Source organism: Pseudochaenichthys georgianus, unplaced genomic scaffold (genome assembly GCF_902827115.2).
Source record: "Pseudochaenichthys georgianus unplaced genomic scaffold, fPseGeo1.2 scaffold_1117_arrow_ctg1, whole genome shotgun sequence".
In the NCBI taxonomy this organism is placed as follows: domain Eukaryota; kingdom Metazoa; phylum Chordata; class Actinopteri; order Perciformes; family Channichthyidae; genus Pseudochaenichthys; species Pseudochaenichthys georgianus.
Window position 1 is genome coordinate 1 of NW_027262069.1, and position 25,231 is coordinate 25,231.

Genomic DNA, 25,231 nt, shown 5'->3' on the forward strand with positions numbered 1-25,231 from the left:
ATAACAAACATGTCTATGAAGGTTTTGATAAAAATACCAAACAGATCACACATTCTAGCCTCATATCCCTCGGTTTCACTCGATCGAGAAGTGGAGAATTCGGGTCCGTAGCTTTAAAAAAAAAGACTCCAGCACAGGTCAGCTCTGAGTCGTTAGCGATGCTAATGTAAACAGAGACCATATTACGTCCAAAAAACGTGCATTGTTTCTAAAGCGACGTTTCTGATTGGGCCGTGGGTCCACATTTCAGATATTACATCATATCGGACGCAAATCTGGATCAGCTCCGTTGTTCCCCGTTTTTAGAGATTTGGGTACGGAGGTAAAGAGAGGGTTTATTTTCTGACATTTTGTGAGTTCCCTGACACACCGGGGACACATATTAATGTTTAAAAGGACATCAACATGTGTCCCCTCTTCTTCTTCATGTCTCTTCTACATCAACATGTGTCCCCTCTTCTTCATGTCTCTTCTACATCAACATGTGTCCCTCTTCTTCATGTCTCTTCTACATCAAACATGTGTCCCCTCTTCTTCGTGTCTCTTCTACATCAACATGTGTCCCCTCTTCTTCCATGTCTCCTTCTACATCAACATGTGTCCCCTCTTTCTCATGTCTCTTCTTACATCAACATGTGTCCCCCTCTTCTTCATGTCTCTTCTACATCAACATGTGTCCCCTCTTCTTCATGTCTCTTCTACATCAACATGTGTCCCCTCTTCTCCATGTCTCCTCTACATCAACATGTGTCCCCTCTTCTCATGTCTCTCTTACATCAACATGTGTCCCCTCTTCTCCATGTCTCCTTCTACATCAACATGTGTCCCCTCTGTGGAAAGAGACTCTGAAAGTTTCAGGAACAAAGATTCTCTCTCTTTTTGATCCATTTCTATAAAAACCTGTCTGAAATGAGCTGATCAGATTTTGGCCACTTTGTGATGTCATAACGACTGTGTTGTCTTGTGTAACCTATAGCCAATCAGCAACCAAGGTAACCCCCCCCCCCCCCTTATCACCTGAATCTCCTCTAGAGCACCATTGAGTTCTTTGTAACCAAATCTCTCTCAGAGGGGCGTGGGGAGGGGCTCCTTGTTTTCATCTAAAGTAACAGACAGAGAATCAGCACTTTCGGAAACAGGGCTGAAACAGAGGGGATTATGGGTAATGCTGCAATGATCTGTTTGGTGTTCAGCCAATCAGAGACAGGCTCTGGATATATCTGAGACCTGTAATATATTGATGAAAAACGTATAACAGGGAACCTTTTAAGTCTTTGCACGAACAGTTTCCTGTGTTTTTAAGCACCGCATCCTCCACGTCACAGCTCCAGATGTGGCAGCGTTGGCGCTCTCCGGTGATTGGACGGCTGAGTTTCCTCTCCGGTCCGGACTCCGCCTCCGCACCGGGGCTCGTGGCTCTCGGGGAAGCGGCAGAAGCTGATTGGACGAAAGAGTTTATCGCTGAGGCTGCAGGTTTGCTCCCCCTTACGTTTCACTCTTTGAACACGCTTTTGCTTCACGAGCCCTTCATCTTTTCTGTCATCATCATCAGTCTGTCCTCCGTCATCAATCCCTCACTGACATCAGAGGAGGAAACTAGCTATGGATAAATCCTTTTATTTTTTGCTAGTGTGTGCTTTTCACAATGTGCTCACCCTTTTTCTCCCTCTCCCCGCTTCAGATCCTGGTCGCTGGGCGGAGGAATATCTGGAGCAGTCGGAGGAGAAGCTGTGGCTCGGAGATCTGGGAGACAAGGAGAGCGAATGGTGAGAAACGGGGATGAGGACTTGAGTGATTTAGGTACATTCTAATACAAAGAGCACCATATACGACAACAAGAGAATAGTTAGAAGGTTGAACAATGCATTTCTGAGCATGGATTAAGTTCCTGTAACTTTTAACCATGTCTGTATCTGAGACATTCTAATCATCAACACAGTGCACTGACCTCAACAGGACTAGCTTGTACGATCTTCAGCCTGATTGTATTTGTTCCAGTCTTCTTGTAACAATACAGATATTCTAGGATTATTATATGACAACATTTTCCATTGTGGTTTGAAACTCGCATGGAAAAAAAACCCTGAATATTCTCTTCTGTGAGAAAAATCAGAAATCTCCTGAGATTAAAAAACACATTTTAATAAAGAATAAAAGGGCTAACGTTTTTTTGTATTAAGTCACCACATTACTTCGCTTTGCAAGGTTGGATTAAATAACAGTGTTTCCGCCAGGGGGCGTCTTGCCGTTATTTGACGTCCAAAAAAATTAATAATTCGAGAGAAAATCGAGAGTTTTTATCGCTTGAAATGACGAAAAGGAAAAAGGACGTCCCTCTGCTGGAGGGGCAAAGGAGTCTGCTGGGATTCTTTTCGCCGCCAGCAAAGCGTGTTCCTGTGACGGGAAGTGTACTGCCGGTGAGCCTTGACGGGGGGCGCTAGTGGAGCACAAGTGTGAACTGCGAGCACCGGAGCCTCGCAGCGGCGAAACTGAGGCTCCGTATTAGGGCTGCGCGATTTTGGGGGGAAATGTAATTGCGATTTTTCTGACAGATATTGCGATTCGATTTGCGATATTTGTTTTTAAGCGACTCAACAGAAGTTTATTGTAACATGCGGCCATATCTCCGGCTAGAAAGGTCGCATCAACGTGTTCCCGTTTCTAGCACCCCCGCAGCCCGAGCTACGAGTGAAATAACTAAACTTACATGAAACTTCCGTTGGTTTTCTTTAAAGTCGAGCTTCAGTTTAAGATTCACCCTGTAATAGAAACACGTGATGGAGCATTACTAACCTGACTCAGATGGTTCACCAAAGCATCTAGAGCTCCATTGGAAGCCATTTGGAAAGGGCAGGCACTTCAAAAGCACTTGGCAGGTGATTGGATCGATCTGTCTATCACCTTTTATCATGGGCCACTTCTGATTGGTTAACAATGGCTGGTGCATGTGGAGCACAGCACTTCTGATTGGTGTGGATGACTGACACACGAGAAGAACAAAAAAAGTTTAAAAAAATGTCAGGCTTTGCGCTTTGATAATCGCATCATTTGAAATTGCAATTTCGATTTAAAATCGATTAATCGTTCAGCCCTACTCCGTGGTAGACTGTGGTAACATGAAGAGCCGCTAAGGAGCCGAAAGAACCGGCTGTTCTTAGTGAGCCGAGCCAAATGATCCGGCTCACTAAAAAGAGCCGGAACTCCCATCACTAATACGTAAAGAGATAGTATCGGGGTGGACGCCTTCTCAGCCCTGGTCTGGCGGAAACACTGAAACCCACACTTTCCCACATCTTCTTGTTCTTGTGTCCTTCACTTTAATCAGACAGTATTCTAGCGTCTTCACTCTTAAATGTATGACTTTTATCTCGAAAATGGTGATCTTGTTTTTGGAATATTAGCCCCACTCTGTGTTTTATGATTCACCTACATAGGCACTTACACACAGTCGTGTTTAACTCCTTCCTCACAGTTTAACATACATTTGTTTTTGATAATGTGACAGGACGAAGGAGTATCAGCCGGGGGAGGATCTGAGGCAAACAGCCAATGAGCTCGTCGCAAAGGTCGACGACCCAAAGTTACAAAACTCTGAGGTGAGCGTCGTGTTCACGTCACTCACTGGACTCTTTAAATCCTCTATCACCATATCTATTCTCTTTTTCTGTAACACTTCTACAGAGTAGTTCCTAAGAAGCACATGCTAAGATTCATTGTAGTTGTAAAGAAGCAAAGAAGCACATCAGTATGGATCTGATAATGGTAAAATGCCTTTTTTGTTGTCCTTTTTGTTGTGTAGTTCCTGCGTTTCATTAGGCAGATTGGAGAGGGCAGTGTGACAGTGGAGAACATGACAGACAAACAGCTGAGAGATAGAGCTCAGGCGGAGGAGGCTCAGAGCTGGGCCTCCCACCTCAACCAGGTACGAGGAGCAGAGGTGGGGGGGGGGGGCTCATTCAACTCTGGGGAGGCTCTCTGCTTCACTTTTACACAGTTCAAGCAGAACAGTACACACATCCTTTACTCAAGTAGAAGTACAGATACTCGCGTCTGACTAAACTTCTTTACTCAAGTGAAAGTAAAGAGGCTTTGAAGTGTACTTCAGTAAAAAGTACTCATAACTAGCAGCTGCTTTAAAGAGTACCTGACCTCCCTTTATATTAACAGAACAATAATGTCATTGTTAGCTAATTAATGTTTCCATGACAACGTTTCCATTGGTCCCTCTTCTTTAGAGAAGACCAGGAAGTGATGGATACACGGATCGTGTTCAAATCAATAGGCACGCAATGACTCTAAAGAATAATGACCACGCACCAAACACACATTCAGACTAAAGGAACCAGCTGTTTGGGAAATGAGAGAAGTAGAAAGTACAGGTATTTGAGTTCAACATGTGAGAAGTACAAGTATTTGGGTTCAACATGTAAGAAGTAGAAAGCACAGGTATTTGGGTTCAACATGTAAGAAGTAGAAAGTACAGGTATTTGGGTTCAACATGTGAGAAGTAGAAAGTTCAACATGTAGAAGTAGAAAGTACAGGTATTTGAGTTCAACATGTGAGAAGTAGAAAGTACAGGTATTTGAGTTCAACATGTAAGAAGTAGAAAGTACAGGTATTTGGGTTCAACATGTAAGAAGTAGAAAAGTACAGGTATTTGAGTTCAACATGTAAGAAGTAGAAAGTACAGGTATTTGAGTTCAACATGTGAGAAGTAGAAAGTACAGGTATTTGAGTTCAACATGTGAGAAGTAGAAAGTACAGGTATTTGAGTTCAACATGTAAGAAGTAGAAAGTACAGGTATTTGAGTTCAACATGTAAGAAGTAGAAAGTACAGGTATTTGAGTTCAACATGTGAGAAGTAGAAAGTACAGGTATTTGAGTTCAACATGTAAGAAGTAGAAAGTACAGGTATTTGTGTTCAACATGTAAGAAGTAGAAAGTACAGGTATTTGAGTTCAACATGTAAGAAGTAGAAAGTACAGGTATTTGGGTTCAACATGTAAGAAGTAGAAAGTACAGGTATTTGGGTTCAACATGTAAGAAGTAGAAAGTACAGGTATTTGGGTTCAACATGTGAGAAGTAGAAAGTACAGGTATTTGAGTTCAACATGTAAGAAGTAGAAAGTACAGGTATTTGGGTTCAACATGTAAGAAGTAGAAAGTACAGGTATTTGAGTTCAACATGTAAGAAGTAGAAAGTACAGGTATTTGGGTTTCAACATGTGAGAAGTAGAAAGTACAGGTATTTGTGTTCAACATGTAAGAAGTAGAAAGTACAGGTATTTGAGTTCAACATGTGAGAAGTAGAAAGTACAGGTATTTGTGTTCAACATGTAAGAAGTAGAAAGTACAGGTATTTGTGTTCAACATGTAAGAAGTAGAAAGTACAGGTATTTGTGTTCAACATGTAAGAAGTAGAAAGTACAGGTATTTGTGTTCAACATGTAAGAAGTAGAAAGTACAGGTATTTGTGTTCAACATGTAAGAAGTAGAAAGTACAGGTATTTGGGTTCAACATGTAAGAAGTAGAAAGTACAGGTATTTTGAGTTCAACATGTGAGAAGTAGAAAGTACAGGTATTTGAGTTCAACATGTGAGAAGTAGAAAGTACAGGTATTTGTGTTCAACATGTGAGAAGTAGAAAGTACAGGTATTTGAGTTCAACATGTAAGAAGTAGAAAGTACAGGTATTTGAGTTCAACATGTGAGAAGTAGAAAGTACAGGTATTTGAGTTCAACATGTGAGAAGTAGAAAGTACAGGTATTTGAGTTCAATATGTAAGAAGTAGAAAGTACAGGTATTTGAGTTCAACATGTAGGAAGTAGAAAGTACAGGTATTTGTGTTCAACATGTAAGAAGTAGAAAGTACAGGTATTTGGGTTCAACATGTAAGAAGTAGAAAGTACACGTATTTGAGTTCAACATGTGAGAAGTAGAAAGTACAGGTATTTGAGTTCAACATGTGAGAAGTAGAAAGTACAGGTATTTGAGTTCAATATGTAAGAAGTAGAAAGTACAGGTATTTGAGTTCAACATGTAGGAAGTAGAAAGTACAGGTATTTGTGTTCAACATGTAAGAAGTAGAAAGTACAGGTATTTGGGTTCAACATGTAAGAAGTAGAAAGTACACGTATTTGAGTTCAACATGTAAGAAGTAGAAAGTACAGGTATTTGTAAATGTAACACATATCAGACATGTAACAGTGAATACAGCAAATTAGGGTGAAGTGTCTTGCCCAAGGACACAAAGTTATGGGTACTTTTTACTTAAGTACATTTCAAAGTCCATCCTTCTTTACTTTCACTTGAGTAAAGAAGAGTATTTTTTCATTTTCATTTCAAAACTTTATTTATACAGATAAATCCCATTGAGATCATTGATCTCTTTTCCAAGGGAGACCTGCTCAAGTAGTTCCACATGAAACATAAAAACATAAACAGAACAACAAAAGGACATCATACAGCATCCTTTACATAACTATCCACATAAACAGGTACCAACAGCTTCCGATTGAGTAGCATCCAACCGAGCTTTAAAAACATTTAGTGGCACCACATTGCTCAGTTTCCATTTAATTTGCAGACTGTTCCAAGACAGAGGAGCTGCGCATCTAAAAGCTGTCTTCCCTAAGACAGTCCTAGCAGTTGGTACATTTAATAAAACCACTGCATGCGATCTCAGGCAGTAGCCACTTACAATTCTCCGTGAGATCAGGGAGCAGATATAAGATGGAAGTTTCCCTAGCATGGCTTTGTATATAAAAAAAGTACCAGTGACTGAGCCTCCGTACAGTTAGTGAAAGCAAAGCAGCCCTTGCATACAGGGTACAGTGAAGGGTTAATGCTTTACAGTTTGTCACAAATCTCAGAGCGCTGTGATACGCAGCATCTAACTTGACCAGGCAATGGGCAGGTGCATTCATATAGACCAGATCCCCATAGTCCAGCACAGGTCAAAGGTCACAGAGCCTTTTCCTGGCCTCAACGAGAAACAGGACTTATTCCTGTAGAAGAAACCTAGCCTAACCCTCAGTTTTTTTAGCAGGTTATTGACATGAAGTTTAAAAGTGAGACAATCATCAAGCCAGATACCAAGTATTTTTAAACACGAGTATCTGTGCTTCTACTTGAGTAAAGGATGTGTGCACTTTTGCCATCTCTGGTGCTTTCTTAGACAAACTCAATTTCCCAACCGTAGGTACAAATGTTTCAAAATAATTGATTCACCATTAACCTTAGGCGAGATCACCCTCGCTATAAATAACATGCAAAATAAATAAGAACGGTGAGGAACATTTAAGATGACTTTATTGTCGTTGCACAAAGAACAACGACATGCAACATGATTGTGCAACTAACCAGCCTGTTTTGAAAATGTAAGAAGTAAAAAGTCGTCAGAAAAATAAGTAGTGGGGTAAAGTACTGAAACCAGAACGATGTACTTAAGTACAGTAACGAAGTATTTGTACTCCACTACGTCCCACCTCTGAGTATAAGTGATGTGACTCATCGGAGGAACATTTTCCACCGATGTAACCAAAAGCAACCGCTGCCCTCGCTGTAATATGAAGCTGCACAGCAAAAAGAGAACTACCCTTCTTGAGTTTTTAGCTTTTTAATGTGAACAATGTGTCCTCAGTTTAACTCGCGGTTTTAAATAATTACTTTGACTTCATTCAACTCAGGCTGATGCCAGAAAACTGCTTTATTTAACTCGACTCTCCCCCTAAAATCCAAAGAAGTCTCTTTCTGCCAGTTCGACATGAAAGACATACGTATACGTTGCAGTTCATCAAAAGGAGGACATAATGAATCCACGTCGTGAGATAATAAATCACAATTTCGCCTATTAAATCTAAATATCGACTTACTGTACCCTCGTTTATTTTACTGTGTTGATTTAGTTAATCGAAATGTTAACCCATAATTCACACATTTGACATTTGTTTTATAAAAAATGCCGCATTATAAGCCTGTTAAGTTTGAGGTTTCCACATAAGGAGCAGATTTGCAGCTTGAGCTTCAATGGAGTTGAGAAAAAAAAAAAATCTAAATTCTGTTTTTTTTTTATAGGGTATTTAAAACCACAAAGGCTTATACACTGGTGAAAGAAAAACAAAGCTACAGAATACTAACTGAGAGCCGTGGTAACAGACACACTGTGTACTGGAAAATAGACTCACATGTTGGACCGTTAACTCGCTTAAGATCTTAAGATTTTACTTATTTGATATATAGCAATCTCAAATGTAATCCTGGCAGCAACGGGCGTCCTTATCACACCGTGCATGTGTAGCTCTCAGCCCTGTTAATGATGAATATCTGCTCACCAAAGCTCCATTGTAATTTCACTCTGACTCTGACATGTCCCTCTCCCATGTTTTTGGACCTGCCTTCAAACTCTCGGCTTGTCATTTCCTCAATTAACAACCTCCATTCATCTACTCCTTAAACTACCTGAAATGACTCCTACTCCGCCTACCCCTCCAAAAAAAAAAAAACTCCTCGAAACATCGCCCCATTTCCCTCTCGCCTCCCCTCCTCCATAGTTCCTGACGGAGGGGGAGGGAGTCTCCCCCTGCAGCCTCCAGAGAGGGAGGAGAAGAATGAGAAAGTTAAAGCTAAACAAGCTCGGAAGTGGGCAAAGGTCGTCAGGCAGGTAGGACCCCTGAGGTCGATAGGTTTTATTAAGTCATAGCTGCAGATATTGCTATATTTAAGCTACTAGAGCTACGATAGAGTAAGATACACTCAGCAGTTACTATTTTGTAGCTGTTGTGTAATATTAAAGGTCCCCTATCATCCTCTTTTTCATCAATATGTTACAGGTCTCAGATATATACAGAACCTGTCTCTGATTGGCTGAAACACCAAACAGATCATTGCAGCATTACCCATAATCCCCTCTGTTTCAGCCCTGTTTCCAAAGTGCTGATTCTCTGTCTGTTACTTCAGATGAACATAAGGAGCCCCTCCCCACGCCCCTCTGAGAGACATTTGGTTACAAAGAACACAATGGTGCTCTAGAGGAGATTCAGGTGATAAGGGGGGGGGGGGGGTTACCTTGGTTGCTGATTGGCTAATGGTTACACAGGACAACACATCGTTATGACATCATAAAGTGGCCAAAATCTGATCAGCTCATTTTCAGACAGGTTTTTATAGAAATGGATCAAAAAGAGAGAGAATCTTTGTTCCTGAAACTTTCAGAGTCTCTTTACACAGAGGGGACACATGTTGATGTAGAAGAGACATGAAGAAGAGGGGACACATGTTGATGTAGAAGAGACATGGGGAAGAGGGGACACATGTTGATGTAGAAGAGACATGAAGAAGAGGGGACACATGTTGATGTAGAAGAGACATGGGAGAAGAGGGGACACATGTTGATGTAGAAGAGACATGGAGAAGAGGGGACACATGTTGATGTAGAAGAGACATGAAGAAGAGGGGACACATGTTGATGTAGAAGAGACATGGAGAAGAGGGGACACATGTTGATGTAGAAGAGACATGGAGAAGAGGGGACACATGTTGATGTGTAGAAGAGACGTGAAGAAGAGGGGGACACATGTTGATGTAGAAGAGACATGAAGAAGAGGGGACACATGTTGATGTAGAAGAGACATGAAGAAGAGGGGACACATGTTGATGTAGAAGAGACATGGGGAAGAGGGGACACATGTTGATGTAGAAGAGACATGGAGAAGAGGGGACACATGTTGATGTAGAAGAGACATGGAGAAGAGGGGACACATGTTGATGTAGAAGAGACATGGAGAAGAGGGGACACATGTTGATGTAGAAGAGACATGAAGAAGAGGGGACACATGTTGATGTAGAAGAGACATGGAGAAGAGGGGACACATGTTGATGTAGAAGAGACATGGAGAAGAGGGGACACATGTTGATGTAGAAGAGACGTGAAGAAGAGGGGACACATGTTGATGTAGAAGAGACATGAAGAAGAGGGGACACATGTTGATGTAGAAGAGACATGAAGAAGAGGGGACACATGTTGATGTAGAAGGGACATGGAGAAGAGGGGACACATGTTGATGTAGAAGAGACATGAAGAAGAGGGGACACATGTTGATGTAGAAGAGACATGAAGAAGAGGGGACACATGTTGATGTAGAAGAGACATGAAGAAGAGGGGACACATGTTGATGTAGAAGAGACATGGAGAAGAGGGGACACATGTTGATGTAGAAGAGACATGGAGAAGAGGGGACACATGTTGATGTAGAAGAGACATGAAGAAGAGGGGACACATGTTGATGTAGAAGAGACATGGAGAAGAGGGGACACATGTTGATGTAGAAGAGACATGGAGAAGAGGGGACACATGTTGATGTAGAAGAGACATGGAGAAGAGGGGACACATGTTGATGTAGAAGAGACATGAAGAAGAGGGGACACATGTTGATGTAGAAGAGACATGAAGAAGAGGGGACACATGTTGATGTAGAAGAGACATGAAGAAGAGGGGACACATGTTGATGTAGAAGGGACATGGAGAAGAGGGGACACATGTTGATGTAGAAGAGACATGAAGAAGAGGGGACACATGTTGATGTAGAAGAGACATGAAGAAGAGGGACACATGTTGATGTAGAAGAGACATGAAGAAGAGGGGACACATGTTGATGTAGAAGAGACATGAAAAAGAGGGGACACATGTTGATGTAGAAGAGACATGAAGAAGAGGGGATACATGTTGATGTAGAAGAGACATGAAGAAGAGGGGGGACATGTTGATGTAGAAGAGACATGAAGAAGAGGGGACACATGTTTATGTAGAAGAGACATGAACAAGTGGATTTTGCATAGTAGGTGACCTTTAAGTCATAGCTACAGATATTGCTATATTTAAGCTGTGCTACTAGAGCTAGCATAGAGTACGATACACTCAGCAGTTATATTTGTTGTAGCTGTAATATTAAAATAATGAGAAGTTAATTTGGAAGAACTGTAATAGAGTTTGAGCTTTTTCTGTGTTTGTTCTTTCATCTCCTTTCCATTCCCTTCCCTCTATACATTCCCTGTTTTTAATATCTCCATTGTTGGCTCTATTAACATTTGTATAGCCAGAATGTGCTGACTCGTGTTTCTCTCATCGCTCTGTTCTGCTGCTCAGGTTTCACACGACTCGGCTGAAGCTTGGGTCGATGAGTTTGCTACTTCAGGGCCTGACTTCCAGCAAGCTAAAGCTGCAGTGGAGGTGAGACAAGAATAAAAGACCACTTAAAGGTCTCCTATTGTGCTTTATTTAGGCATATATTATGGGTCTCGGATATATACAAATCTATAAAAACATGTCTATGATGTGTTTTGCTCAAAATACCAAACAGATCATGTATTTTAGACATCTCTCATATCCCTCTGTGTTTGCTGAAGTGCTGATTCAGGGTCCTTAGCTTGAAAAGAAAAGAAAAAGGGGCGGAGCTTGTGTTTTTTACACATGTACTCTCTCCAGTACAGGTTAGCTCTGAGTGTTAGCGATGCTTGCTAATGTAAACAAAGACCATATTACGTCCAAAACACGTCGGGCATTGTTTCTGATTGTGCCGTGGGTCCACATTTCCGATATTACGTCATATCGGATGCAAATCTGCATTATATCGAGCCCGATTGTCGATTTCAAATGATTTAATGTAATTGTTTGCCTGTCTGGCCATCGTAATCGGGCTCTTTGAAGATCCACAAATCCACGGTTTTCTTACATTTCTGATCCGATTGGCAAAAACGTCAGAATTTGCATTGACCGCCATTCAAAATGACAGCGCAAACCCAAAAGTGGGCAGGGCCGTAATTTTTGCCCGGAAGTGACGTAGGTGTTACTCTCATCTATAAGTGCAGTCCAAAGTGCTTCACAGTAGACATCTCACAGGAAATTGATATCACACAGAATACAGATGCCAGTAAAAGACATAAAAACAAACAAAAAATAGCATTGAGTGTAAAAAAAATACATTTAGGTTAAAGGTACAACGATGAAATTGTGCATTAAAAGGAGGATAGTGCAAATTCAACACACAGGTGACGGGTCAAAGTGCAGCAGAGAGTAGGAGTTTCTCTTTTGACTTGCTTACGCTTTGAAACCGCATCAATACACTATCGTCTGTCCTTTGAGAAAGTAAAGGTCGAGCAGGTCTATAGTCCAGGATGATGTATAATGTGAGGTGATGATGTGTCGTTCTGTCAGAGTGATGTGGATTTCTGGGAGAAGCTGCAGCAGGAGTGGGAGGAGATGGCCAAGAGAGACGCAGAGAGCCACCCCTGGCTGTCGGACTTCGATCAGCTGCTCAGCACCTCCTATGACAAGGTACCCGTCAGAAAGACATCCCAGTGGCGACTGGTCATCATTAGGGGCAACCCCACCTAGTGTCAGCAGAAAGTATTAAAATAATAATTACAAAAAAAATGCAAAACAAATACATCTTAAAATATATTTTACGATCATGTTTAATCATCTGATTCGTCTGTACTGCTGTTTTAGTCTGTGTTCTTCAAATTAGTGTCCACGGTGTGCCTGTTGAGCCGTTTTGAGCGATGTGGGACAAGCCCCGATCAAGCCCCTCTCTCTCACTGTCTATGGGTGCTGTAAAAACTACACTGCGCATGCTCAGGCAAAAAAAGTATCGTGCCTGGCATCCCCACCATACGTCATCTCACATAATTCAGAGCTGATTGGCTGTAAGTACGTGTTCCGCGATAAGTGTAGTGTGTGAAGAGGAGACGAGAGAGCTGCAGTGACGCATCCTAAAACCCGGAAGTAAGCTGCGCATGGCTTCCCTCGACCTAAAAGCAATGAGATTTCTCCATAGGATTTTAGAAAATAGCTCGAAATAAGATCTGTGGGAAACAAACCTGTTAGATAAATGTACGTTTTGTTCAGCCGGATAATATCCACATGTCTACCCTACTTTTATCATTTTCGATTCATAAATCTATCGATTAGATTTATGATAGACTTTTGAAACTACAAGAAGATAAGGAGGACTTTTATAAATAAGTAATAGCAATTTTTGTCCAGAAGGATAGGCAAATGGACTCTTCAAGTCAAGGTAAGACCACCATTTTATTGAAAATGGGATCTTACTAAGAGAGAACAATTCAATGTTTAAATGATAAAAATTAAATTTTTTGGGTATCCTTTTGTTAAACTGTTAAAATTAATCGAAGCATCAGACTAAAGAAGCTTTTGAAAATAAGAGAATATTTTGATTTAGGTCAAAATATAGTATTTGTAAACCTGAAGAATCAGTGCCTCAGCAGCCATGAACCTCACTGCGCCTCACTGCAGAAGCTTATATATAGACTTCGTGCCAAACAAAGTCTAGCCTTGTGGGCCGCACCAAATCCCGCCTTCCCTTCCACCTCTTCCACCACACATTGCATTTAGCTGACGCTTTTATCCAAAGCGACTTACAATAAGTGCATTCAACCAACAAAATACAAACTTGAAGAAAACAGAATCATAAAAGTACATCAGGTTTCATAGAGCCAAAACATTTCAAGTGCTTTCAAGGTCAGTGTGTGGGTGAAAGGAGGGTCTGGTGACCCAGCGGTGAGTAGAGGTGAGTCAGAAAAAGAAGAGCGAATATCATCAACCTTTTTTTCAAAGTAGATAACAAAGTCGCTTGACAGGAGGGAGGAGGGGGAAGGGGCTTTGGGGGGGTCCAGGAGGGAGGAGAAGATGGAAAATAGTTTTTTGGAATAGGAAGATTGGATCTTATCTTGAAAGAAAGTGCTTTTTGCCTGAGAGATGGAAGCAGAGAAAGAGGAGAGCCTGATAGGTTAGGAGATCGTCACGGTGTTTGGATTTCCACCGTTTCCGCTCTGCTGCCCTAAGGACGGTTCTATTAGCACGCAGTGCATCATTTAGCCAGGGAGCAGGAGGGGACTGACGAGCCTGCCGAGATGTGAGAGGACAGAGAGAGTCCAGAGAGGATGAGAGAGTAGAGAGGAGAGTTTCCGCAGCAGAGTTTGGAGGCAGGAGTTGGAACGCGTCAGAGGAAGGGAGGGCTGAGAGCACCGAGGAGGCAAAGGTAGAGGGGGAGAGGGAACGAAGGTTACGGCGGACAGGTGCAGGATGAGAAGAGATTAGTTTGTTATGTTTGGAAAGGGGTAGAGAGAATGAGATGAAGAAGTGATTGGATGTGTGGAGCGGGTTTACAGAGAGGTTAGAAGTAGTGCAGTTCCTTGAGAATATGAGATCAAGGACACTGCCAGCTTTATGAGTCGGTGGGGATGGAGACAGTGAGAAAGCAAAGGCGGTTAACAGAGATGTTAGTTCGTCTATCTTCCCCGTCTGGAGGTTGAAGTCTCCGAGAAGTACAGCGGGAGGGCCAGTTTCAGGGATGTGTGAGAAGAGATTATCTAACTCCTCCAAGAAGTCCCCCAAGGCTCCTGGTGGACGGTAGAGAACAACAATGGTTCATTGTAGAGGATGGGTTTCTGTGACGCATGGAATCCAAAGGTGGAAGGAGTGAAGTTAGGAAGCTCGAAGAGGGAGAAGCTCCATTTGGGAGAGAGCAGGAGACCAGTGCCCCCTCCTCTTCTCAAACGTTTCACTCCGTAGTCTCAGTGCACATGTCAACTTTTCCATTACACATGAATCACGTCCATCCACTCCCCCTCCGTCGGAACCCGTTGGCTCATCCACTTCCTCGTTATAGATTTAAAATGTAAAAAATAGGTTTTTTTTGGAGCATTTATTGATGAAACATTCTTGGAAAGGCAGGCATTGTCATAAAACAAGGAAGACATTTTTACCATATAATTGTGGACCTAAGTTCAAAGAGGGATTCTGTGACTGCTTTTCATTTTGCAGCCCCACAAAATATGTGATTGCTTTGTGCATCTGATCTCTGGTAAATAATATCCTACTTTTTGTGAGCTGTGAGTTGGCCCTTTACGTGGTTTTTTGGTATATTTAATGTAAATCATTTTCTATCTCTTAATGTTAGAATCAGAAACAGGTTTATTACCAGGTTGACACGTACGAGGAATTTGACTTGATGTCGTGGTGCATACATAAAAGTAAACAACAATAAAATAAAAACACAGATAGAGAACTATAATAACATTAAAAAATAAGAAAAAATATAGTAAAATTATTGAAATTATTGGAAATAGAATGGAATAAAATATGTCCAGTAAAAAAACAGATATTGTCAACGTTGTGTGCTTTAATGTAGGTTTGTTTTTAATAGTTTTTCATAATTTGGTTGCTTTTCTTACCTTTTTATCTTTTTTAACTGTGTTCATGTTTGCACCAAAATACACCAACGCAAGTCCCTCGCATGTGTGTAAACCTAACTGGCAATAAACCTGATTCTGATGTGACCGATAGTCCACAGATTATTTATTTGTCTACTCTTCTTCATGTGCATTGACTTGTTTTCGATGAAAACAATCGAATGAAAAATCGATTAAAAAAAATCGCTGATGGGGATCACTAAAGTAGATCCAATCTAATCTGTTCTCCATGTTTCCTTTCTTTGTCCCAGGGGTATCAGTTTGAAGAGGAGAACCCGTACTTGTCCCACCCGGACCCTCTGTCCGAGGCGTTGAAGAGGATGGAGGCGGGGGATATCCCCGGTGCCGTGCGGTTCTTTGAGAGCGCCGTGCAGAAAGAACCAGACAACCAGCTGGTGAGACTCACCGCTTTTCAGTGACTTTATTATTCATTTATTTAATCGTTTATTTCCCAGGGACAATGCACGGTAATGAACACTTGAAACATTCAAATGTGTCAAGCGTAACAGATTTAGCTTTGAGCTCATTTCCATCCGCAGTCCCTCACATTTTTCATTTAAGAAGTTTACATTTTACAAACATTGTAAAAAGAAAATACATGATATACAAAAAGTGCAAAAGAGCCTGAGCAGCACACAAGCATTAACCACATGGCAGTACAATGTAGCAGCTACGATATATTAAGTGCAAGAGGAGATACAAGATCTACCTAAAGTGCAAGAGGAGATGCCCCTGTGTTAAAGTGCATTTAGCGGTGATCGCACGTCTGTTTGTTTCTCAACCATTCTTTGAGTTGACTTTTAAAGAGTGGGACAGTCCCGTGTCTCAGCTGGGAGGCTGTTCCACGATGAGCTGCCTTTAACGGAGAGGACATTTTGTCCAAAAGCGGTCCGTCTGCGGTGGACCTTACAGTCTCCTCTGGTTTCTGACCTAGTGCAGCGGCCAGTGTGTTTTCTGTGGATGAATTCCCCTAGGGGGGGGGGGGGGGCAGTCCATGTAAACATTTATAAATAAAACACATACTTTTAAAAGACTTAAAATGGTCAAAACTCGAGACATGGTGTTTCTCTAGGATGGTACAGTGGTGGTCTGAATGTGGCCTTCTGTCAAACACCTGGATAGCCCTCTTGAACCGCTGTTCTGTGGGTTCAGGTTTGTGGCTGAAGCAAACGACCAGTTTGTCAGACAGTATTCAATGTGGGATAGAATCATGCAGCGGAGGTCTGACTTCGCAGCACTGACGGTTAAGTAAGGTCTGATTTGTTTAACATTTAGAAAGTTGGATTTAATGGTATTGGATACTTTCTTATGTTTCTTAAAAGTCAAGTTCGAGTCCAGTATGACTCCAAGATACTTGAAGTGGGGGACTAGTTCTATTTCTGATCCGTTTAAAAACACATTGGATCCTTCGATTATTATAAAGTCTACTATTCTTTGATTTAGATCTGAATGTATACTTAAACTCTAATGTCTATATTGCAGGCATATAAACATTGTTACATATTTATTTTTGTATATACAGTATATTGTAGTACTAGGTGTACATTTTCGTCTGACTTATTATAATAATATAAACATTTAATAATTTTCTATTCTATTATTTATTATAAACAATTTTACCATAACATCTTATATTGATTCTATTTCATTTGTATTGTTTTTTATTTTATACTGTCACAAAAACCGAATTCCCCCCACGATAAATCAAGTATTCTGATGATTACCACGTGTAAAAACCGTCTGAAGTGTCTCCTAACTTTCCTCGTGTCTGTCTCCTCACAGAGGGCAGGTGTATTGACGATGTGTTGTTTGTATATTTATTGTCATTAAATCCAGGCTTGGCAGTATCTGGGATCCTGTCAGGCTGAGAACGAGCAGGAGTTCGCCGCCATCAGCGCCCTCCGCAGGTCAGACGTCAAAATTGCAAAATGCTTCAAAATGTTCAAACCATAGACTGGATATAAAATAAAGGCACACACAAACCTGTATAAGTCATAATTTGTACCAACTGATGATGAAAGTTATTACACAAGAAGTCTGTAACATAATATTAAAGATTTTTTTAGATTTTGTTTCTGTTGGCAGCACTTAATCGACCATTTTTAACTTTTCCTTTCTCATTGTTTTCCCCTTCTCTCTCTTCAGATGTATAGAGCTGCAGAACGATAACCTGACAGCTCTCATGGCGCTGGCGGTCAGTTTCACCAACGAGTCGCTGCACAGGCAGGCCTGTGAGACGCTCCGTGATTGGCTGAAGCACAACCCGAAGTACCGCTCAGTGTGGGAGCAGAGCGAGAGCCAGAGGCAGGAGGGAGCGAGTGAGAGGGAGAAGGAGAGGGAGAGGTTCGGATCCCTGCTGCCAGAGTGAGTCACACACACTTCATTCTGACTGGTTTCAGGGGTAAAACTTGCACGAACTTGAAACACATGGTATTAGGACTCAAATGCACGACTCCAGGAAACAGAGTTAAAGTATAAGAAAAATACTTTATTTAAAGGTGGGGTAGGTAAGTTTGAGAAACCGGCTCGAGATACACTTTTTGTTATATTCCATGGAATGCTCTTAACATCCCGATAGCAATGAATATCTGAAGTGCTTTGACAAAAAATCCATAAAAAAATGTCATCTGTAGAAGCCGTAATACTGTAAAAAGTACAAGTACGATGGCCTACCTGCCTGTCAGCCTTCCATCGGGGCACAAACTTATCTCGTGCCCTCATTGGCCATGTGCGCGTTCGTGTGTGTTGGAGGAGGGGCTCTGTGAGGAAGTGGCAGATTTTCTCCGGTTGTGTATTTTCAAATTCTAGCGATCTCGAGCCGGTTTCTCAAACTTACCTACCCCACCTTTAAGGAAGTGGGAGACGAGACAAAAATTACTTAACGAAACACGACTAACAATTAACATGGAGCATGATGAGACAAAAAAGAAACATGACGAGACACAACAAAAACTCAACCTGCAGATCCAGTCAAATCTTTGTCATATATTGTATTAAGAGGAATGTGTGACATATTATAGGGCTGTTCCCGAATATTCGTTCCTTGGAGTACTATTCGGGTTTCAATTTCGTTATTCGGATATTCGTTTTTTTTTAATTGATTGAAATCTCCAATATCAACGTAAGAGCTTGTGCCTCTTCGGGGGGTGCTAACACTTAACCATAAACGTTATCGTTTACTTTCTCCGTCTTTATATGTACATATTACTTTTCTCCATTAATCTCCGTCACGTTGTTTCCATAGCAACAACAACTTCCTGTCAACAGCGCTAACTCTCCTTCAAAATAAAAGCATGTCCACAAATAGGAAGCCAAGCCAAATTACACTTAAGACATATACAACTGCAACGAAAGTAACACACACAATGCGATATCCTTTTCAATTTCAAAGAACACAAATTGGGTTACATTAACAAATAACTATGAAACAACAATGCTGTAGAATAACAAAAAGAATGCCGTGAATAAACCGAATTACAATTCGAAGTGGTTCGCTGCTGATTACTACGCACACACACTAGGAGACCCGCGCGGAACGAATATTCGCTGCTGACGACTACCGGAGCCCGAAAAATGGTATTCGGGACAGCCCTCACATATTGACATTACAATTTCTTCTAAATGACTTTTCTTTAGCTGCACATTTCATTGATTTGTCTTCTAACTGTATCAGTCTTACTTTACCAAATGTTTCCCGCAATCTCAAAATAAAGCTAGAGAAGTAATCCACTTTAGTCAACATTCACGCCCTTTTCCCTGAACTGGCTTTGAATCACCTTTGTGCATACGTCAGCGTTTGGTTGCTGCTTCAAAGTGCCACCGGCACTCGGTCTTCTTTAACGTTTAGATTTAGAGACCCCTAGTGGCTGAACATTTGATATATAGTGTGTTAACGTTTTCTATCTCTTTGCATTTTTCCTTCTGTTTTTCCCGCACAGATCCCTGTTTGCTGAGGTCCAGTCGCTCTTCCTGCACGCAGCGAACTCCGACCCGGCTCAGGTTGACCCGCAGCTGCAGTGTGGACTCGGAGTCCTCTTCAACCTTAGCGGGGAGTACGATAAGGCGGTGGACTGTTTCAGCGCCGCTCTCTCCGTCACCCCACAGGTCAGTGAAGAAGCCGGAGCTGAGATCCTAACGTCGGTCCTCGTTAGGATTGGTTACTGATTACATGAACAACCAGCAACCCGGGTTCGGTTTGTTTCTAATAGCTGCTTCTTGTATAACAAAGAAGGTAATCCACAGATTGTTATTGCATATTTCTAATGACGGCACGCACTATAACCAGTGGTGTAGTGGGGATCTTTGAAAAAATCTGAAAGCAGTCCGTTATTTTGACAGATTAGAACAAACCCGAAAGTTTCCCCACTGCGAGGCTCCGGTGTTATGCCGTGTTATGCGTGCCCTCCAAAAAGGAAGTTATACCGTTTTCCAAAATGACGGGCAGTGAAAAGGTCTCGCACAACCTCTGCCTGTCAGCGCAACTTACATGATGCCGTTTAAAAAATATAATAATAAAGGGCGGTGCCGGCCGCCAGCGAACCGAGCCGGCCTTTCTGCGCGACTGTCACTCAAATGCGGGACATCATCTCAATTTGTGGGACGCGGGACAAATGAGAAAAATGCTGTGTGTGCAGTCCCGCTTTGTGGTCACCCTAGACACACACACACACACACACACACACACACACACACACACACACACACACACACACGGTGCTGCCCCTCACACACACACACGCTTCAAATCAAGTTGCATAAATACTTGAACTACGTTTTTATTATAATTACTGTGAAATGTATTATGTTTTCGTCATTATTGCCACTAATACACACTTGCAACTGATTTATTAGACTGTAAAAAAAAAAACATGCCTCAAAAAAGTGTGGGCTCCACATAAGTGGGGGGACGGCGATCCCCCGCATCCAACACCACTGAATATAACGGGATGCAGTTATTTTACAAGTTGAATTGTGAACATAAATATAGATTTAAGAAGAGATTTTCATAAATAGGTTGTTTGTTTTTTGATCCGTTTGGACCGCATCAAAGAACCGGTAAGAACCGAAATTGATAAGCAATATGAAAATCCTATCCTGAATGATTAAGATCCATACCCGACCCTTGACCTCATGCTGCATGCTCTGCCTGTTTCTGACCTCTTTTTGTCTCCTTTAGGACTACCTGTTGTGGAATAAGTTGGGTGCCACGCTGGCTAACGGCAGCCGCTCAGAGGAAGCTGTGGCCGCCTACAGGAGAGCTCTGGAGCTGCAGCCAGGGTTCATCCGCAGTCGATACAACCTGGGAATCAGCTGCGTCAACCTGGGGGCACACAGGTGAGGGAGGAAGGCTCTGGGTTGTAGATAATAATGATAATAATACATTTGATTTATATAGCGCTTTTCCTGGTGCTCAAAGCGCTATACAAGCAAGTAAAGTAGAAAAATAACAAACAAAAGTAAATAGTGCTAAACTAGGTGGAACAAGGGCGAGGGGTTAGTGGATAAGGAGTCGAAGGCAAGAGTGAAAAGGTGAGTTTTGAGGCGTCTTTTGCTTCAAAAAGGGTTAATTTAACCAAAGATGTGTCTGTTTTTAGCTTTAAAAAGTAGATTATTCATTTAACTGCTTGGTCAGAATCAGAAACAGGTTTATCACCAGGTAGGTTGGCACGTACGAGGAATTTGACTTGACGTCGTGGTGCATACATAAAAGAAAAAAAACACAGATGGAGAACTATTTTAAGAAAACTATAATAATAACGTAATTTTTTTTTAAGTAATACAAAAATAGAGTAAAATATAGCAGTATTTACATAGAAATAGAATGGAATAAAATATGGAATACAATTCGGCAGTAATACAAAAAGAGAAATCAGTAGTAGTGGTATAGTATAGTGTTACATTAAACTGAGCCATGAATGATTTACACTCCTTTCAGACTACAAAAGAACATTTGGTGAATCTATAACTATTCTCTGCTGGGGTATGAAGTGTGGGAATCCTTTTCTCTAATGATTATAAAAGTACAAGGTGAAAACTAAAACGAAATGCAATCCAAACATGAGTTGATGTCCGGCAGTAGGGGCTTGGACTGGGAGCCGTAGGGTCGCCGGTTCAAGTCCCCGACCAGACCTGAATATGGAGTGTGGACTTCTACTTGGAGAGGTCCCTGTTCACCTCCTGCCCTGCCGTGGTGCCCTTGAACAAGGCACCGGACACCCCACTTCCCCCCCACTCTCATTGCTCCCTGGGCGCTGTACACTAGCTGCCCTCTGCTCCTGGTACCAGACTCCTGGTGCTAGGATGGGTTAAGAGCAGAGAACACATGTCGCTGTGTGCTCTGCATGTGAGACCATTAAAGAGGGTTTCATCCCTCCAATTCTATTCTATATTAATCTTTGATAGGAACATTAAATATGTCCAATGTAAGCTGTCGGACTAAAGATTTGATAAAAGACAGTTTCTGTGTAGCGCCAGGGTTAGAAAAAATGGTTGAACAAAATCACTTTCCTCTACTAGGAAAACATCATGTTAGTTTTAAATGTATTGCCATCAAGTGTCTCTGTGTGACTTTTGATTTGATTTGATTGGGCTCTCTTGTTCTATCTGTTATAATATTGCGTAACAAACCCTGGTGCAATCCTTTTAATGTCACTACATGGCAACAGCTAATGTGTAAAATAACCAGTCGCCACTTTATTAGGTAGTGAAAAACAACACAGTTTAACACATCGGATAAGTCTTGACTTTATGATCATTTCGCAGGCTGCACTTCATGATACTGTGTTATGAAAGCTGGTGTTTCTAATATTCCCCCCCATCTATATACCAGATCCTCCTTAGCAATGGTGATGTGATAAGATAAGATGGAGCTTTATTGATCCCCGTGGGGAAATTCATGCGTGCATAGCAGCAACAGGTTCAGAGTGAAAAAACTGGATTCAAATAAGTCAAAAATAAAGATCAAATACAAAACTAATAATACAGAAATAAAATAAATAAAGTAACTGTTGAAACGGATATCACGGCAATGCTTAGTAGTGGTGTGTTAAACACCTCAACTTTTGAAAGGACATCCATAACATTCATCCGTCTGCAAATTACAAATTATTTATCCAATATATCCTGTTCCAATGTCTTATCGACTCTCCTTGCACTATTTCTATTCTATTTGATTTGTATTTACTTGCACTATTTTATCTGTGTGATTGTGTTGCACTGTTGGAGGAGCCTGTGACCTCAGATTTTCATTGCTATCTCTATATAGCACTTCACCTGAACTTGCTCCTGTGGGTATTGTCCACAGTACATGACCATTGCATGTATGTGTAATGTGTATTTGTGAAGCGCTTTGAGCATCTGGAAAAGCGCTATAATAAATATAAGGAATTATTATTATTATTATTATATCAATGAAAATCTTAGGTCACAGGCTCCTCGAAGTGAGGAGTCCCGCCCATCTACTTCCGACCCATGGGACCTTATGTCGGAAAAATTATGCATTGAAGTCAATGGGGAGAGAAATATCCCGTTTGAATTGTGCCACGAGTTATACATATGATGTTTGTCAATCTTAAAAATAATTTCCATGTCAAAAAAGTCAGAGTTTGTCGTAAAACTGTTGAAATATAAGACTATGAAAAATATGCAACTAGAAAGACTACAAATCCCAGAGTCCCGTCCCGCATGCTGGCTCTTAGGAACCGACTAACTCCCCTTGTGTGTGCACAGCTCTCAACACGCCCAGACTTGGAGTGATTTTCACCTCTTTTAATACTTTCCGCCTCGTTCTGAAAGAAAGAAGTGAAATGTTCCAACGTGATGGCCGTCAGGTGTGTGGTGCGAGACGGGAGATGTAGTTCATTGAGCGCTTTCACACACAAAGTGTTACTTCACAGTTTTACGACACATTTTTTTTTGTTTGACTTGCAAAATTATCTTTTAAATTGACAAACATCATATGTGTAACTCGTGGCACAATTCAAACGGGATCAAAAGATAATCTTTCTCTCTCCATTGACTTCAATACTTACTCTTTCCGTAATAAGGTCCCGTGGAGGAAAGGGAGGGACTTCGCCTCTCTATTATCAGAAACTACAGTAACAGTAGCCATTACTCATCCTCTCCTGCTGTCTCCCTCCTGTTTCCTCAGAGAGGCGGTGGAGCACTTCCTGGAGGCTCTGTCTCTGCAGCGCCAGGCCTCAGTGGACGGAGCGAAGGCAGCGCGGGGTCCCGGGGGCGCCGCCGCCACCATGATGTCCGACAACATCTGGTCCACGCTGCGCATGGCGCTCAGCATGATGGGAGAGAGCCCTCTGTACGCTGCCGCCGACCGACGAGACTTAGACACGTTGCTGGCTCACTTCTACCAGAGGGAGGTGGAGGGGGGGACAGAATGAAGCCACATCGAGTGTGAGTGCGTCTCACTGGGAGGGAAATGTCTGGGAGACTGAATGAAGAGCAGAGGAGCGGTGGCGGAGAGATGGACGAGGAAGACACTGTGAATCATCCTGGAGACAGTCGCTCGTGGTTTCATGTGCTCTTAAATGGCTTCAAAGACATTGCAGTATTAGTCTGGAAGACACAGCCAGATGAACTACAAACTGTGTTAAACATGTTGGACCGTCCGCATATTTCCTCTGACTCTGTTGATCCGAAGAAATGGGTTTGATTTAATGTCACTTTTGTTGTTCATTTGAATTGTGTTCTCAATGAAGAAAGAAAATCACGAGTGCTGCAGGAAGGAGACATAAAACATCCGACATGAGTTGCTTTGCTCTTCCTTCTCTTGAAGTCAGTGTTTCGTTGAAAAGGCTTTTGGTTTTGATGGCTGAAATAAGGGCTGTGGTTAACACGAGCTTAAGAGGTGTTCTCATGTTGTGCTATGACGTAAAATAAGTCGGTAATACCCCACTTTGAAGCTTTAACATGTCCTCAAAAAGGCGATTGCTAACAAGGGGCTGAATGTAACTACAGAGGTTGCTTTGGACATGAAACATCTTCACATTAAACCTCTTCACATTAAACTTCTTCACATTAAACATCTTCACATTAAACATCTTCACATTAAACTTCTTCACATTAAACATCGGACGACCAGCTAGTCTTTGGAATCATGCGACTGTGGTGTAGTTTAGTTTTTATCCCAACATTGGCTTTTTACTTCAACTGATTGCATTCACACTTCAAAAAGTGTCCAAATCTCAAAAACCTTTCTTTGCCATAGAGCGTATGTTCTGCACAAATCCCATGAGTTGTTGTTGTTGTTGACACGGTGCGATGCTAACTTTATGCTACGTCATTCCTGCAGCACTCTGTGTGTCCGGTAGTGTTCATCATGACTCTCGATGCTCTCTCCCTCCACAGTAGGCCGTAGATCGAACTGTAAACTCTACAGTTTTGTAATTAAATGTACAATGTTGCTGTGACATCAAAAAGAGTACTGCTTTTTTTTTAACAAAAGTGCTCCCAAGAGAAGGAATAGGCTCAGAGTTCAAACACTAATCAGATGCTGCAGCGGGTTGTTTGTCTTTCTTCTTTTGTATTTTATTTAATTTTGTTATCAATTATCAACCAGGATATCGAACTGACAACCAGCGGGACTGTTACTGTTATGATTGTATGTGTGAGAGAATGTGTGTGTGTGTGTGTATTAATCGTGCATCTGATGATACGGTCATGGAATTGTAATATCATTGAGAACGGTTTCTCTGGGCTCCTCCCTTCTCTTGCTCTTTTTCATAACGCTCTTGTAAAACAATTTGCTTCGTTGTAAGATAATGCTCTCTGCCATATTGTGTATTGTAACATAATTGTGTTCAGGCAAGTTGTATCCTGACTGCAATGTTTAATATAATATTCAGCAATAAAGCTTTGGTTCCCAGACGTTTGTAGATTATTTATTTCTGGGTCAATGAACAAAATGGCGGACAATAAAAGTATGGAGAGCTGGAAAAAAAAT

At 41.6% G+C, this 25,231-nt stretch overlaps 1 protein-coding gene across 2 annotated transcripts; it reads left to right on the plus strand.

Annotated features, from left to right (window-relative positions):
• The first annotated feature begins 1,329 nt into the window (after nucleotides 1-1,329).
• pex5 (peroxisomal biogenesis factor 5) lies at nucleotides 1,330-25,155 on the plus strand. Of its 2 annotated transcripts, XM_034076906.2 has the most exons (12): nucleotides 1,330-1,473; nucleotides 1,682-1,766; nucleotides 3,506-3,596; nucleotides 3,800-3,922; nucleotides 11,147-11,230; nucleotides 12,215-12,334; nucleotides 15,525-15,668; nucleotides 17,110-17,180; nucleotides 17,419-17,637; nucleotides 19,212-19,377; nucleotides 20,450-20,607; nucleotides 23,423-25,155. In XM_034076906.2, the coding sequence occupies exons 1-12, from the start codon at nucleotides 1,332-1,334 to the stop codon at nucleotides 23,667-23,669; spliced, it is 1,650 nt and encodes a 549-aa protein (XP_033932797.1). In that variant the 5' UTR covers nucleotides 1,330-1,331; the 3' UTR covers nucleotides 23,670-25,155. The 2 variants fall into 2 exon arrangements, with proteins under 2 accessions (XP_033932797.1, XP_033932798.1); XM_034076907.2 differs by lacking the exon at nucleotides 3,800-3,922.
• Nucleotides 25,156-25,231: the final 76 nt, after the last annotated feature.